General features: G+C 39.1%; 2 protein-coding genes across 7 annotated transcripts in view; both read right to left on the bottom strand.

Moving 5' to 3' along the window:
• Positions 1-888: 888 nt before the first annotated feature.
• Positions 889-8,785, bottom strand: wdr93 (WD repeat domain 93). Of its 6 annotated transcripts, none has more exons than XM_030415634.1 (16): positions 8,699-8,785; positions 7,277-7,373; positions 6,989-7,190; positions 6,621-6,685; positions 6,382-6,460; positions 6,208-6,293; positions 5,324-5,408; positions 4,958-5,102; positions 4,736-4,806; positions 4,410-4,499; positions 4,168-4,302; positions 3,113-3,320; positions 2,928-2,988; positions 2,649-2,805; positions 2,321-2,510; positions 889-2,131 (listed from the first exon to the last, which is right to left on the bottom strand). In XM_030415634.1, exons 2-16 carry the CDS (start codon positions 7,370-7,372, stop codon positions 2,035-2,037), a joined length of 1,767 nt encoding a protein of 588 aa, XP_030271494.1. In that variant the 5' UTR covers position 7,373; positions 8,699-8,785; the 3' UTR covers positions 889-2,034. The 6 variants fall into 6 exon arrangements, with proteins under 6 accessions (XP_030271494.1, XP_030271487.1, XP_030271490.1 ...); XM_030415627.1 differs by having other exon boundaries at positions 8,678-8,763; XM_030415630.1 differs by having other exon boundaries at positions 2,321-2,507; positions 8,678-8,763.
• Positions 8,786-10,310: 1,525 nt separating this feature from the next.
• The window catches only part of LOC115580677 (RNA polymerase II elongation factor ELL2-like), a 28,579-nt gene continuing 21,966 nt past the window's right edge, over positions 10,311-16,923 (bottom strand). Inside the window, exons 8-12 of the mRNA XM_030415257.1 lie at positions 16,300-16,783; positions 15,401-15,452; positions 14,704-14,875; positions 14,559-14,603; positions 10,311-13,569 (exon numbers count right to left, since the gene is read on the bottom strand). Of these exons, the coding sequence (XP_030271117.1) occupies positions 13,459-13,569; positions 14,559-14,603; positions 14,704-14,875; positions 15,401-15,452; positions 16,300-16,783 (864 nt within the window). The 3' untranslated portion in view covers positions 10,311-13,458. The remainder of the gene's footprint in view (positions 13,570-14,558; positions 14,604-14,703; positions 14,876-15,400; positions 15,453-16,299; positions 16,784-16,923) is intronic.

Here is a 16,923-nt window from a genome sequence, read left to right as displayed (position 1 = left end):
CCAGATTGTTTTAAGGCAAAACGTGGTGCGCCAACAGGAACTGGAAAATGAAATACAGCCTTATTCCATTTTATTCATTTCCGCTGGCATGCACCTGATTACTAATTTCATTATTAATTTATCAATTTATAATAAATCAATTAGCTCAACTGAAGGATTACATGATCTGCAAAGCCCATCACGTGTTCCAAGAGCCCAAAATGAGCCCCAGATTGTTTTTTTTTTTCTGTCTGATCAACCATTGAAATTCAAGTTTTTAATGTAGAAGACAAAGAAAAAAGAGAAAACACATCCAGCCGTCATTTATGGAAATGTGCTGAATCGCTCTTTTATACCACCAATAGTATAGTGGTTAGCTTAGCTTAGCATAAAAAACGGAGAGACTGTTAGCCTTCGTCCAAATATCACATAGTTTATAGGACCATTTATGCTAATCTAAGCTACGCTAGCTGACGCTTCATGTGTACCGTAACATTACAGTACAAATTGACATTGACAAATGACAAGGCGTAATTCACAACATGTCCAACTTATTTTCAGGATTACATCATTTGTCTTGAAGTTAACAACAATCTGAAAACTTTGTCTTTCGAGCTGTTGTAACGTGTCGGCTTCAGAGGCAGACAATTTACAGTCACCTGAGATAGCTTAGATTCTCCAAAGAGTGCCTGTACATTTATATGAAAAAGTAAATATTACAGTTAATTACATGTCCCTGGGAAAGGGAAAAGGGAAAAGGTACCTTGATTGACTTAGCTGGGAATGATGATGACACTTTTTGTTTCGTAAAGTAAAAGAAAAGGTTAAGATAGCAAAAACTTTCCGAGCATAACAGAACATAACAAACCCAACAGCAAACGGTGACAAGGATGAGAGTAAAGTCTCTAACTGGTTGTAGGTGCTTGGTTTATTTTGAGAAGCCATTGTTTATTACCAACTGATTATTCTCACTGTTGACAGTCATACATGCCAATCTCTTCGCATAGCGCACCTGTGCTTTCATTATGCTCTCAGTGGCATGTGGCCCTTTGGCATTAACCCCTCAGCAAAGCTTTGTAGAAATTCAAATGAAGCTTTCAGGAACTTATTAAAATCAGTATCAGTCCTCACTGACGCAGAGGGATGCCACAATATGATCTGATAGGAGTGGAATACAAATGATGCAACAACAGAGCTAAATGTCTCTGTGCAGCACACGGGCGAACAAAAAAAACAACAACACTGAAATAAACAGGGAGCCAATCTGGAATAATTGTCCAGCCGCACTGTCCTGATTGGTTATAGACAAACAATATGGCCTCTGATAGATAAGGATCTTCAACACCTATTTCCATAAAATTGTCCGTTACCCAAAACACTCAGACAGACAGACATTATTAAGCAGCAGGTTATGCTCCGTTGAATACATACAAAGCGTCAAGAGTGTCTCAGCTTTAATCTAAAATATGCCTTTAAAACGGAAAATGAGCGATTATTATTATTAACATTTTGCTGCATGTTGTGATGACTTCTCCGTCGGGTCAAAGAATTGAACACAACTTCGGTAAAGTTAAAGACATGTAACATGTTTACAACTGTTAGCCAAGAACATACTGTCACAGGAGAGATAGTCAAAGTCCCGAGTGTGTTTTAAGAGCATCACATGCCAGATTATAAAGTTTTAATTAACCTAATCAAATTAGGAACAACCTCTGCACTCTGTCCTAGTTTTTTGTGACATTAAAAACATGACATATGAAACATTCAAGGACCCCAAAGGCAACGAAATGCTAACGTTCAATGAACGAATGCAACACTTTCATAATGAGCTTGAATCCACTCATCCTTTTAAAATACATATGAGACATGGCCTACCAGCACCACAGATCTAAAAATGTGCCCTAAACTAACCCGAGAGACACCGTGATGTCTTCTCTACAGAGAGACATCACTGCTAACGTAACAACCAGTTTCTACCACAACAATCACACAATCTGTACACATTTGTCCTGGACAAGAATTCATGTCGAAGTAGCTTTGAATGAGTGCACAAAGTCATTTCTTGCTGCAGCTCTGCTGTGTCTCTGCGGTTTCCTGTAGCCGCTTCCAGGTCTGTGAAATAGCTTTGTTCCTTTCCTCCACAGACAGCGCTCTGCACATGAAAACATACAGGAAGAGACACATGTAAAGAAATTGTTTGAACATTCAAACATTAATAGCTTGTCGTGTACTTTTGGTAAGGGGTCGACATGTCTTTTAAGTCATCTTGAGAGTACAATTTCAAAATAACTGGACACCACATATTCAGATTATCGTGGCAAAAAGGCAAAAAGAAAACAACCTTTGCTGAAGGTAGAGATCACAGGATTCCTCTAGAGTGACAAAGCTCAGTTTTTCTTGTTGCTGCGGGGCGACTGGCGGTGGAACAATATACTGCTTGATGATATCAGACTCTCCAAAATGGAAGATGAAAAGCTGACTCTGGCCTCCTCCTTGAGAAGGTGAACTGCAGCTGGGGTCCTGCTCACCTGCTGAGACATGAAAGCCTCAGTCACAGCGGTTCAATTTCATGTCACCTTGTTTGTGCAACTTTGATGCCAACACATCCATGCCAACATGAACTGTCCTTCACCAGAGATTCCCTTCTAAACTTGTCTCCAGTGTGTCACCTTTTATGAGGAGAGCTTGCAGTTTGGTGTTCAGAGCATAAACAGGATTGCAGGGCGCAGCGACCAGATGAGATGTGGGAGGAACCAAGAGGCACACAGTGTTTTTGTTAACGACATCTTGGAGGAACATTTTTCCATTTCTTTGCACCACAAGCGACTAGTTGAGGCGAGAAAAAAAAGACAGATGGACCAAAAGAGGTGAAAATTACAATACTGTAAGTTCTGTAACAAATCCGTTTGTACATTTAAACTTTTTTATCACAATTTCAGTGTTTTTACCAAGCTCTGCAGGAATGGCACTGATGCAGTGACAGTCAGGAGGTCCCCGCTGTGTTTTGGCCTTTAGAGATAGAGGAAATAATGCATAAATGTGTTTTGACCGATACAATAGAATTGCTCTTTCATTTGCATTTCAAAAGTTCGATGCATACGTTAAATATGGAAATATGTAAAACTCAGGTCACCTTTCAGTGACCTGCACTGTGCGGGATCGTGTCCCTCGCCCTGTGGTGACTGCGTGAATTGCTCCACCTTTACACCACACCAAAAGTTGGACCTCCGCTGTGGTAAAAGTCTGGGAATCATCAGCAGACACAAGCCCTTCATCCACAAACTGCATCTTGGAAAAGGGACTGTCTGTCACTGACGCAGGGACAACAGACAATGGAGACGCTGAGGGAAAGACAAGAAAAGGAGAATTAAACAGAATAACGTTGTTTGATATTAGAAAAATGGCTGTTAGGGTAATCAACCAGACGAGCACTCATAAATACAGGCATAACAGTATGTTCACAAAGCATTCTGTTGGATTTCTGTTTCTGCTTCAGAAAGAGTTTACTTTTACTATGTAGACTTTCCTAAACATCAGCCACTGTGATTCCACTGCTGTCATGATTTCAGAGTAAAAGCCAGAAGAACTTCAAAACCCCTGAAATGTTTATTTGTGACATATTAAAAGAAAGTGTAACATAAACAACAAGTGAAAACGAGTCTGTCACCCAAAAGAGTTCTGGGCCGCTGACGTAAAAATAATGATGGATGTTGCTATTGTGCCAAACTACTACAGTCTCTTTTTCAGTTTTACAATTTAACTAATGGCACGTTTTTACCACATTTAATATCTTTTACGGATCTTTTACAGACTGGGCTGAATACAAGACTTATGTCTTATGTTAAACATATGTGTATTTATACTGTATTTGACAGCAAACAAATGAAAAGAGAACGAGAAAATGGCTGCCTTTTCTGTTGTTTAAATGAGCCAGATGGTCATTTGTTGCTCGTCTTTTGCTCCGTCCTTCTTTTCATCATGTTGTTTTATCATATGAATGCTGCGCTGTACTACAAATGTTTCTTACTGTTCCCTGTAAAGTCAACGATGTGATGTTTGCAGATTTCACAAGTCAATATTGTTTTACTGTGGCTTTTTAAACAACATAACAATTAAGTGAAATCTAATAAAATCATAAAAACCATATCTGAATGATTGATAAAGTACCTCACCATACAGTTCACTCACCAGATTTTCTGTCCCAGACACACACCAAACCATCTTGGAGCCCAACAGCTATGTAACGTGTGCATCTACTGACAGCAGAGCAGAGGATTTCCTTTGCATTTGGCCACAACACATCTGGCATTGGTTCCACATCTGCTTCAAAAAGCAGACATGAGCTCCTATTAACAGGCAGCATATTTTTTTTTAAAAAAGGTGCTTGTGAACATGCAGCTGATTCATATCTGGGTAAATAAATATCCTACCTGCTTTGTTCTTTGGTGCTTTCTGCAGCAAATACTGAAGAAGATTATGGCTGCCAGTCCACCACACACAGACAGCAACAGGCAATCCTGCTGAGATTAAAGATGACATTAACAGGAGCAGAGCCCTGTCACTGCCTGCCTTAATAGAGGCTTAAACGAATACGATGGATAAAATCCACAGGAATTAGCTATTCATTAAAACACAAAGACCCAGTTGATGATCTATTATTCTAAAAAACTGCCAAATGTTGTCATTTGAAATAGCCATGAAAAAGAATGAGCCAATTGTTCATCACTAAAATTTTAAATATTCCTCCTTTACAAACCTGGCTGAGATTTTGCTTTGCTCCCACCAGGATTTGGACCACAAGGCAGAAGAAAGTGGTGGGTGCAACGTCTGAAAGAAAAATTCCATGTAACGGAGTCAAGAGGAGGGCTGAGAATCTGCATTAACATTTACATGGGCACAGTCTTCTACAATCTACAACAGAGCAATCATAGCAGCTCGACTGTGGATGTGAATTATATTTGTGTCAACTTTATTGGACCTTGGGCTTTCATTTGCTTCCTTTGTCTTTCCTATGCCTGTATTAAAAGCCTGAGGACTGCAGCTGGTGTCCACGTCCAGAGCCAAACAGTGTGTCAAAAAGTCCATCGTCTGCAAGACCTCGAGTGGACCGTCTACAGCAGCGCCTGCAAACAGCAGAAACGTTGGATCCTGACTCAGTTGCATTACACATGTTCATCGTTTTACATTTATTCACAACAGAAACAAAGAGGGAACTGGTGTGACACTTATAGTGTATTTAACAGTTACAGTTATTTAAACAAGAGATACACACACACACACACACACACACACACACACACACACACACAATGAATTTTTGCTCAGATCAATTATAAAATCTTACTTGCTGGAATTTGAAGTGGCTTGATTTTAATCACCATGGCAACTGTAGACCAGTTCATAGCCACATCCCCGGATGACTTTGAGTGCTGAGGATATATTTTTAGAAAAAAATCCAATGCTGTTGAAATGTAAGTTACACATAATTATACAAATTTCTATCTGGCAGTTAAAATGGAATATGTTATATTTTAGCTCTGAAAATCCCCCGAAACAGCATAAATATTCTTAACACTAATAGTCTGGTCTGTAATAACAAAGGAGAAAGGAGGGAAAATGTGTACAAAGGCAGGCATTAAGCACATACATTGACAGCGTGATTGTAACACATTTCAAGTTTGGTGCTCTTTCTCAGGCAGCATCAGGTGCAAGCTCTTTGTGTTCATTCTGCCATTATATGCCCGTATTTGTGCACACATGCTTGACATTTTCTCACCTTTCAAGATTCAACGGCTCATCTCCTTTTTTCTGTTTTCTATCACAAAGAAATTACTTTGATAAAGAATAATAATCAAAACTAAGCTCAGATTCCAACGGCAGTTGGTAATCATATTTTATTGTTTCTACAATGCCTAACACACAATCATGTTCAAACCAGCCCATCAATTTCACTGTGTGTTTGTCAAAATAATCCATTCACCTGACAGGTGTGATATATCAATATGCTGATTAAACAGCGTGATTTTCGCACAGTGAAATTAGAGACAGCTTATGGCAGTAAAATTAACATTTAATTCACAGGCAAGTGCTCTTGTGGACATTGCAGCATGTCAACTGCACACTCCCTCATAACTTTACAACGTCTATAATATTGTTTAATCAGCTTCTTGACATGTCACACCTATATTTTGTGTGCACTTTTATTGAGAATACATTTCTGTACAATACCTGTTTCTGTGAGAGGAGCACCTTTAACTCTTTCAGCCATGCTTCTAAGGGGAAGTGATAGACCTCGAGCCGAAGAGCACCGTTGCCTGACAGAAGGTGTGAAATTCAAATGGTTCAGTTAATCAAAATCACATAATAAGCACAGCTCAAAAAGTCCTTAAGGTCCTTACTTACAGCTGATCGATGCAGCTCCATAATCTGCCCCTTCAGATACTTCAAATGTCAAGCAAATGCTCCTTTCGTTGATGTTTTCCTGATATTGAAAAGAGGTTTTAAGTATGTTATGTTTTTAAAAAGTAAGTGAAATATTTATCACGGTTTTATCCTTTCTAAAATATGAAAATTCGGTGGTGGACAAACATTACATGACAAGGAATATCTAATAAAAGAAAAAAGACAATGAAAATACACACCATGATGTTAATAACATGGAGAAGGTGAATGTCTTCACAGTGATATGCAAAGACTCTTGCAACACCTGCAGTGGAGGATGACAGCAGCTGACATCAGGATGATGATGATGATGTTGATGATACATTTTTCACACGCTACCTTTTTCTACGGGTTTTGTAAAAAAATTCTCTTTTCTAATTGTCCGCTGTTATTGTCTCAGTTTGGTGCAGCAACAGTTAATGACCTCAGGATCAATATTGAGCATTTAAAGTGCGCAAATGAATGCCAGTCTGTATTTGTTAAATGCAACCGTCTATCCAGAAAGAGAATATAAACACAACAGGAACTGAAGAGAAGCACAGTGGCTGATCACAGACGTGCTACCCACCCATATCATCGACAGTGCCGAGCAGATAGGCCGTCTCAGCCATCCTGGTCATTTGAATAGATGTAATCTCGACTCTGTCCTGCAGCCACTCTGCAGCACAGATCAGAGAGGATGCACACCACACTGACAAGCCCTTGCAGTGACCCAGACTGAGGTACCGGCCGTCTTCCGAGCACGTCAAGCAGTTGGTGCTCTCAGGAAGCTGATGGGAAAATCACCGTGAAGAATGAATACCTACGTTCCACCCACACAATGACCAAATACATTTATTAAACTCCTTCCCTGTACCTGTGTCGCACTGGATGGTTCCAATGTGGGTGTTTTCGTTTCGCAAGCTGCTTCCATTTCTGAGTCTGGGGTCCCTTTTCTGGTGCACGTGGACATCCTATGGCCAAAACAATGTTCAATTTACACAAAGTCTGTAACCTGCTGAATGTAACACTTAAATAGCCAGACAAGAGGGTACAGGTAATCTACAGGAGTTACCATAATACTGCCTTTGTGTTATCATTGACGTCTAACCATGAAGGAATATATGTGGCCACTCAAAGAATCAGACCTTAGAATTAGAGGGGTAGCCTTCACACAGAACTAAGTGTTCAGGAATATTACTGATGCATCAATGTGTGACAACCATTTTAATGTTAAAGCTGCTTTAACTACTACTGGGTGGTTTAATTTGTAACAATGCTTCATATTTTAAAAATAGTCATAAGCATCACATATTATCTAGCAAGATTCAATTAAATTTGAATCTAAATCTATAAAGCAGCATAAAATATAAATACTCAGGTAAAGTATACTGATATTTTACTTAGGTAAAAGCACCAATGTTGCAGTGTAAAAATACTGGAGTCAGGCTGATACTTGATTTGACTTATATTAGGAAGGAAATATGTGTCCAATATTGGTATTTGGGCCAACCTACAGACGCTTTTTGCAAGGATCCAGTACAAAATACTTTGTTACAAGTAAGTGTTTTTTACTAAAGTATTAAAGTATTCAAATAAAAATGTACAGTATGGCCCACATCAGAATAAAATATAATATATTACTGGATGATTGCTGCCTTAATGTGTTCATCACTTTAGTGTTGCCGCTGATAAAGGCAGTGCTCATTTTAATCACTTTATGTACTGCATATACATTACTTTGTTTATTCTGTATTCTTATTAGTAATCTGATTCTGCAAAGGAACTAAATAAAGTTATCAAATAATTATAAAGGTGTGTTAAAAGTAAAATGTATGCCTTCAAAATGTAGTAGAGCAGAAATATGGAAATCAAGTACAGTTAACTACCTCAGAACTGTGTGTAGTAGTTGAGTAAATGTACTTAGTTACATTCCAGCAATGCTAACGTTATGGAATACCAAGTAAAGACATGTGTTCTCATGTGTCGGTGCATCCCAATAAATACATATATTGATACCGTGTAGTTTTGACTGAGACTGAGACATTTTGCTGTTGGTTTTATATTCTACAAGCTGACTAAAACAAAGCTAACGAGCGGTGTAGCTTTTTGTTTTTGGTGGTGGGGCATAAAAAGAATTAGCTTATTAGCCAAACTCATGCTAACACATCTGACGCCAGCTACAATCTCCACGGTGGACAGTTTGGAATCATAATGACCTTTGGTTGGCTGTTAATTAAAAGACACAATCACTTCTTTAAATGTCATTACATCTTACTTCATTAGCCGGCGGTCTTACCTTCATCTGGCAGCTGGTTTATTACGGACACGTTAGTAGCCTGAGTGCTGAGTGCGTCACGGTCGTCATGGCAACAGCGACTCCATGGAGACGCTCGCCGGTTAAGGTACTTTGAGAGGTGTATTTACCTCCATGACCAGTTCGATACCATCAATTTCTCCACTTTTACGGTTGTTTTTGAGAGGATTAGGGTGGAAGTTTCTTCACATGACCCTTTTTTAATGTCCAGCTTCTTAGGAATCGTCCTGTCAAAATACAGTCAAAGAGAAATGAGCATAATACAGTCACACTGTTTAAGAAAAAAGAAAAGAAAGACAAGCCCTCCAGTGAACTGAAGTTCACTCATGTTTATCTTCCAAACAGCAGAGACATGATTAAATTAACCTCTGATACATTTAGTTTAGTGGTGAAGGGTATATACATCATAACTAATTGGTTTTATCAATGGTAAGTGAGACATTCACTGTTGCTTAATGGGGCGGTGTGTAGTTTTGGGGAAGAAATTCAAACTCAGAATTTTAATATTTATAATATCAATGAAAACTCAGAAATATAATTTTTTACCATAACTAAGCAAACAAACTGTTCACAGAGGAAGATAAGGTCCCCAGAACACTGTGTGAAGCTAGATAGGTGGCAGGGTCTGCCACATACAAAGTAAATTTAATTTTTTTAATCTGTCTTTTCTGATTAAAATGTCTTTAAAATTACCTTTAATGGTTATAGCATAGACAGCCATTATGAAAAACATCTCCCACATGCTTTCTATTAATGTTGAAATGTGTTAAAGGGGTACTGCACGTATTTAAATCCGGGTTTTTTCCAAGAAGTGCTCCATTACCGGGTCCTTTTTAAAACCTGGCAACCCAAAAGCTGGCTTATACCAGCTCTGGAAGACATCAGTACATCTAATTAAAGGGGCTTTCTTCATAAAGAAATCCATCATCCAGCAGCATTACGCAATTTAAGTCCATAAGCAAGTCGTACTACATAATCAGCCAAGCAGCTCTCCCTGGTGCATAAGACTGGTGGTATTGTCATAGAATGTCCACCTTTAAATTATAGGTCCTCATTTAGCTTGTGTTCCTCTAGGTGCAGTGTTTGTATTACATCTGTCGACTAAATGTGTGGAAATTACTCCATTATAGGATGCAGCACCATGCAGAAGATTCTGCATTGATGCAAAGATGGAGTGAAATCGAGAGACTGCAGCTCATGTTGACTGTTGATAAAGAAACGGTTACATCTAAACATGTCAATTCTTACAAATTGTCACACAGAGCCTGATGCCATTTATGAACAAAGGCTTATGGGAAATTTGTACGCTGCCAGTGTTCAATATTTAACATTCCTTTGTGTCTTAATAAGGCACTTTTGCAAACCTGACAACTGAGCTGATGCACCAGCTAATGAACACAAAAATGACAGTCCTGTATTTGATGTTAGTCGGCTGCATATATGAAAAAAAACAAACACCTAACCCTGAAAAAATTCTAACAAAAGGTTTCTCAGCTGTTTTTTGTGGTATGTGGTAACTGAAGAATGATGATGATGAATTCATGATGCAGATTACCTGAGAAGCTTGCAACACAATAAAAATCCGAGGCGAAAATTACTTTGACGTTTTTATTCTGTTGAACTTTGCACAACTTGGAAAAGAGAAAGCATACATTTGTAAAATTCAGTTCATAGTGCATACTCTGACTCCTCTGTGACCAGGATGACACTTTCCCTTCAGCAGGTACATAAAAAACACCTACTGTGCAGCACACACTGGTGCCTTGTTAATATTCAGCACCGGTCCAAGCGACAAAACGCCGTATGAACTCGTGATTAAGACTCGCGCAGATAAATACAATTCATGTAGTGATTTGGTAAGAAATCTCAACCATTTCCATCCGTGAAGCCTTCTCATAGCTCACATGCGCTACCTGAAAGTGATTGAGCATTGTTATTTTAACAAAGGCCTTTTTGTGCTTGAGCCACTGAACCACCGTCATCCAATCAAATTGCTCCGTGTGCTCAGAGCCCAGTCAGATGGGTTGTAAATAGGCATATCAGCCGCAGTATGAACCAAAGTGATACTCCAAATGATAAATACCTGACCGTGTATCTCAATGACGATAATGAAATCAAGAGTACCAGAAGGATTACAAATGCAGCTGAGGAGAAAGCCACACAAACTGTGCACTAAACACTATTTTACATCAACAATAGAAACATTTTCCTCCAGAAAGTAAATATTCGAACGTGTGAGAAAGCCACTGTTGGCGTTCATTCGAGCAGTGAAATGGCGAAGACGTGGTTTAAATATAACAGCTAGCAGTAATATAAGGCAGGTAACAGATGTGTGTGGATGATGAGTCCTTGTTGATATTGGCAGTTTGAAGAGATTTTCTTGTCCTATAAAAGTGTAATCTTAAGGCTTCTACGTCATCGACTGCGTGGTAACATTCAGTACAAAAAACTGCGACCATGGTGAACAATTACAATCTGGATGGGAAATTTCAAAAGCCTCTCATCCCTCTTTTTTTTCAGACTGGGTTTAGTGCAAAAAAAACCCCAACAACAACCTCTGAATGGGCACTGATTATTAACTGGAAACAGAATAATATAAACCCCCCAAGACTAGAGTTTAAAATACCCAAGTACCACAACTGGTTAGGTTTTTGGAAATGTGTACTTTTTTTTTTTTTTAACCAATATGGCTCCATATTTCCCTGAAGAAAAAATATCCAACTGCTGTTTCTGAAATCATTCAACATCCAAAACAAAGTCCCCGATTTAGTGTTGTAATGGTGTTGACTCCAATAATCCAATGTGAACAAATACGTACCACCATGCTTTCCTTCTTTATTCCTTCTTTATTGTGAATATGTAAAACGATTTCAGAAACGGCGTCGGTTGAAGGGGCTGCTAACCTCCCATATGAGGCCTTTTGTTGCCTTTTCAGCACGAATATTCAGAGGACTTCAGCTTTAAACACAGTGACTCTCTGCAACTCTGTTCAGTCAGACGGAGATAAAATTATAAAAAACACCAACCCTCTGATCTACTCACAGCCTCCTCCACCTTGCTCCACTGGTTCCTTTGATACAAACACTTTAATGAGACCTTCGAGCTGAAGAGACCAACAACACAGAAGAGAGGAATGTAGCTCAAAATAAATACATCAGTAGTTCAAAAAGAAAAGAAAAAAAAAAAGTTGGGTAAAATACTTGAAACTAGACTCGGCGCCTGGTTAATGATGTCAGTCATGACTTTTGGGAGGAGAATCGTCTTTCAACACCAAATTATTGCAACAGCTGTCAAGGCCAAGAGTTTTGGTCCCTTTTTACCAGTGATTCAGAAGACAGGGGCTGTGCTAAATAAATACTTTCAACACAAGTGCGTTTGGGAGACGACATATATCGCAATGTATTGTACTAGAGCCGCTTCTATGTGAACGTCGTAATCCAGTTTTTCCTCAGTGTATTCAGCCACAAGCATTCAGTGTACAACATGTATTTGTTTTACTGCACCAATTGTATATTACTGAGTCATACAATTATTATTTTATGTTGAGGGGTGAGATTATTTCACTTGTTCCCAATATAAAATCATTTTTTAAAAAGGTCCCATATAGTAGAAGGTGAGATTTCCAGTTGTTTTTGTGATAACAAAGCAGGTCCACGTGCTATATAAATACTATGGACGTATAAAAACACTCAATCCATGGAGAGATTGTTTTGAAATGAAGCCTTTTTAGTGGAATCTGTAAAAAGTGACCACTTGCTGAATTAACACTCCACAACCATAGGGTGGACTGGGGCTAGCTGGTTAGCATGCAAACCTCAGTAGATACTGTATCTTTGCAACAATGCATAGATGTCAAAAAATCAAAAATGTTGATTTTTCACATTCCGTTGATAATTACGGTTATCATTTGGTTGCTTTCAACTAAAACTTTCACATATTGCACCTTGAAAAGGACTAAAACATGGTGAGGATTGCCTGCTCGGGCCTGTGAGAGCAGACCAATCAGAGCAGACTTGGCTTTATGGCAGGGGGGCCTTAAAGAGGAGAGCTAAAACGCAGCATCTAGACTGAGGGCGAATAGAGGTGCTGCAGCAATGCAAAGTATGGGAGAAAAACAATTATTTTCTTTTTTCAACGTGAAAGCTTGCGTTACATGACACCTAAAATAAAGATTTTAAAATCATCATAATATGGGCCCTTTAAAAATAGTGCTTTAATATGTTATATATATGCTCGTCTTCAATAAGAGAAAACTGAAATGGGAACAAGTGGAATTTTCTCACAACATTTGCATAATAAGACATGAAGGCTGAACCTGAGATGAAATGACTTGAAACGTTTTTTTTGCAGACGCCTGCTTCACTCGTGATGAATGAGGTAACTTTGATATAGAATTGAGACGTACACTACTTTTGCGCTCCATATTGAACATGATGGAAAAGGAAAGGGGAAATCGCGCCTGGAGCAACGTTTGACTTCACAAATTTTAAAGACAAAGTGAATAAGAATAAGTCGTATCTGCTACCTTTTACATCCAGAATCTCCTTACTTTTCTTTGCCTCGCCTTCGGACTTTTCATTCAACAAGACATCTCTCAGTGATAACTTTAAAAAGCAGCCTGCGTTGACATCTGCAGCCTCATCCAAAAACCTTTATCATCACGCTCAACAAAAACGCTTTGTTTGACACCTGTGTTGTTGCAAAGAAATGGGTTCCACATAAAAAAATCTGATAGGCCGATGCTATGAAGAGGCCTGAGAGACGTCATAGTCTATGATGAGCTGTTTGATGTAGGACAGTTTCTCGTGGAGATATTCGCACCTCTTCTTCTCTTCCCGGTAGCCTGGGAACTTCTGTAGACAGAGGAGAAAACATTTTTCAAAAAGATATTTCCTGAAAATATACTAGATTACAGCTTACTTAACCTTACCTAACCTTAAAACTAATTTATATGGACTTGTTTCAGACATAACATCTTATTTCAAGAACTTAACATGTAAATTGTCACTTGTTCCGTTAGTAGATTTTTGTCTTTGTTCTCATTTTAGCCAACTTCCTGTAACTTCCTTCCTTTTTTTTTTTTTTTTTTTTTTTATCAGCCAAGTAATCTGACCTGATGATGCAGAGGTTGAAATAAATGGAGCAAAGTGGGTCTCAGTTTGGGATTACATCTGCTTAATCAGATGATTCAACATAGATGGGATTTTTTTCCCGAAGTAGACACATTGTTTACATTTTTTCAACAATTATAATTAATTGCAGTCAATTTAATTCATTTCAGTGATTTACTTTATTCATTTTTTCCTTGTTTTTATAGTTTTATTATAGATTTGTTCATGTTTTATGAATCTGCTATTATGTTAAGCAGTTTGTTTTGCATTCTATTTAGGAATTGTGCTGTATAAATAAAGATTATTATTATTAATTACGGCCTTTTTCAGATCATCCATCCCCACAGCCATCAGACCGTTTAACTCAAGCGCCGCCTGAATAATCAATTTCCACTCATTTGTTTGTTTTTTGTAAATAACCTTCTTTTTCTATTCATTTTTTATGCAACTTAATGCATATTTGTCTGATTCTTTTTTCCTGTACTTGCTGCATCTTGATCTGTCGTAACAAGTGAATTAATCTAATCTAATCTGTTTACCCTGATATGTGCACAGTCATTATGAAGATATTGGAATGGATTTCACAGAATTCAGTATAGCTCTCTGAACATGTCAGATGGAATAAAAAGCTACTCCGTATAAAAGAGCGAAGTTTAATTTCTTTAAGCAGATGAAAGCAATCCAGTAAAAAAAACCAAAAACAACTGGAACCATCCGAATGTTAGACTTACCTTTCGATACTTGTTGTACTTTTCTAGTATTTGGTCTTCCATGATCTAAACAGTAAAGAAAACCCCACAGATAAATCAATTGGAAGTGTTCATTTGGCTGCATAAAATAACACCAACGTGCTCCACGTATCAAATCAAGTGGTACCTTGTATTCTTGTGTGCCAGGGGACAAGCTTTTGATCTTGGATCCCAGCTGAACGAACATGTGAGTTATGGTGGCGATGCGGGAGTGGAGGTCTTTGTATTCATCGTACTCTGCACAGAAATCCTCCTGGTACCTCCGACGTTGCTCCAAAGTCATGACGGGGCCGTATGTGCTGTGAGGAGACACACAGACACAAGAGTTAATTATGTTGTCATACTGGCTAATATCACAGACAGTCACTTGATCCTGCAGAAAGATTACAGTAGTCACAAATACCATTTCATATTTTGCCAAGAGAGGCTATAAACTCAAATGCTTATTCCCTTTACTTCTGGTGTAGTACCTCTTTCTGACACGAGGTGGCAGCGTAAGGCCACACTGTCATGCTGCTACAGTACAGTGGTGCCCCCAGACATTATTACCGGAGACCATTGTTTATTGACTGTTATAATAGATTATATATTTAAATGACAGCGTTAAATACAAACAAAGTGAATGTGCTTGTTATGAGAGAGTAGACGAACATTAATATTTAAGTTCTATTCGATAAATGATTCTTTCATGATCGTGCTTTTGTTCTCAACACATTTTTCTAACAGCTTTTATATCTTAAATGTGTTAATAGGAAACAACGCCAAAGTGACGCCACGTGGAACAGTCACAACCAAACCAAATCTGAAAACATGTTCACACTCACAGCACATAATCCGGCTTCTCCTCAGAGGCCTCAGCGTTTGTGATGTCAGGATCTGGAATAAAAAAAAAAAAAAAAACACCAGACAAAGAAAATGACATTAGCTCCAGTTGAGTCCACGCAGCCTCTGAAATGACACTTTGTCACTGTCTGAATGTTAAGCATTGTGTTTTTTTTGTTTTGTACGCGTGCAGGCTAGCCGAGAGCCGGAGGGTATCAGGAGACATGTCAGCTTAGAGACCTACAGCGCTGCTCGAGATGTTGTTGAGTCAATCAGCCACATAACACACGGAGGACTCGAGAGAGCGAGCTTAAGGGAGCAAACACAGACGTGCTTATGAGACAATGTGCTTAAGTGCACCCGTGGACAGACGCTCACAGAGACCTCAGGCTCATGTACCACTGGTCACCAGCTCGAAGTGTTTGAGGTTAACCTGTTATTTTTGTTGCTCACTGCCGTATAGTTTATGTAATGCTCAAACAAAAATAGTCAGAGAAGCAAGAGAGGGATATTTCCAAACCTTTTCCTTGTCTCGTTGCCTGATGAAGCTCGGAATGACTCACAAAAACAGGAAAGACTTATTTTTTTAATGTTTTTTCTGGTTTGTTTTTTGAGGGGGAGGGGTTTTCACAATTACAGTTTTACAATTTGAAATACCAAGGACACTGAGAATGAAGTCTGCACGAAGTAAATGCAGCAAACAGTCTTTAAAGTTAGATGCTGATGCGACAAAGAGTTTGAAATTTACGAGCAGCCCTTGAATACATCACCTAGTGTGGAGTCAGTGGACAGAAGCAGGCAGCTGTTTTTGGTTTCGGTACTGAATCAGATGGTATCTGAGAAACTGGAGGCTAACATCAGTCACAAGAAAAATAATAAAAGTGCAAGGAAAGATCCTTACTGTCGAGTTTGTCCGCTTTTTGCTTGAGATCAGGACTCGTCTCTAACCATTCGCTGCCCTTGTTGTCTTTTAACCTCTCCCGCTCTTTGTCTTTGTGCTTTTTGGACTTCTTCTTCCTGTGCTGGCTGTTGGCGAGCTGCTGGTGAGCGCAGTGGGAGTCACCCTGCGGTGGCTGATAGCTGCTAACTTTGGGTTCTTGCTCTCTGCTCTCTGAAACAGGTGTGTCAGGGGCGCGAGACAGCTTGTGCATTAGAGGGAAGCCACTGTGGCCCCCCGGTAAGCCGTTGGGGTTTCCAGTATGGTTGCTTGTCCGCTGAAACTCAGTCTTTGTGTGGAAACTGGGGTTGAGGGAAGGAGCTGCAACGTCGTGTCCTTTATTGTTCGGCAGTCCGTTTGCTGCCGGCTGCTGTTGCGACCTCTGGTCCGCAAGTCTTTGTCTCTTAACGGCGAGTCTGTCCAGTGAGTCAAAAGGCACGGGGCGTTTCTGGTGAAGGAGGAAGGAGAAGAGGGAAACTGAACCTTAATCACTCATACTGTTTATTAGAATTTCAGTACAAAACTACAGAAAACCTGTTAAACTACATACACAGTATAATGAAGAAGCAGCAGGTTTCGCAGATTTGT

This window comes from Sparus aurata, chromosome 4 (assembly GCF_900880675.1).
Source record: "Sparus aurata chromosome 4, fSpaAur1.1, whole genome shotgun sequence".
Taxonomy (NCBI): domain Eukaryota; kingdom Metazoa; phylum Chordata; class Actinopteri; order Spariformes; family Sparidae; genus Sparus; species Sparus aurata.
The sequence above is the reverse complement of the archived record's forward strand: the minus strand, read 5'-3'. Positions and strand labels throughout refer to the sequence as shown.

Bases quoted from the DNA above. Each gene is read 5' to 3' on its own strand.
- wdr93 (XM_030415627.1), bottom strand. The intron at 5,409-6,207 runs GTATTGTACAGA...ATATATCCTCAG, and splicing joins TGCTCCTCTCACAGAAACAG to CACTCAAAGTCATCCGGGGA. The intron at 4,500-4,735 runs GTTTGTAAAGGA...CTTTAATCTCAG, and splicing joins CAAAGCAAAATCTCAGCCAG to CAGGATTGCCTGTTGCTGTC.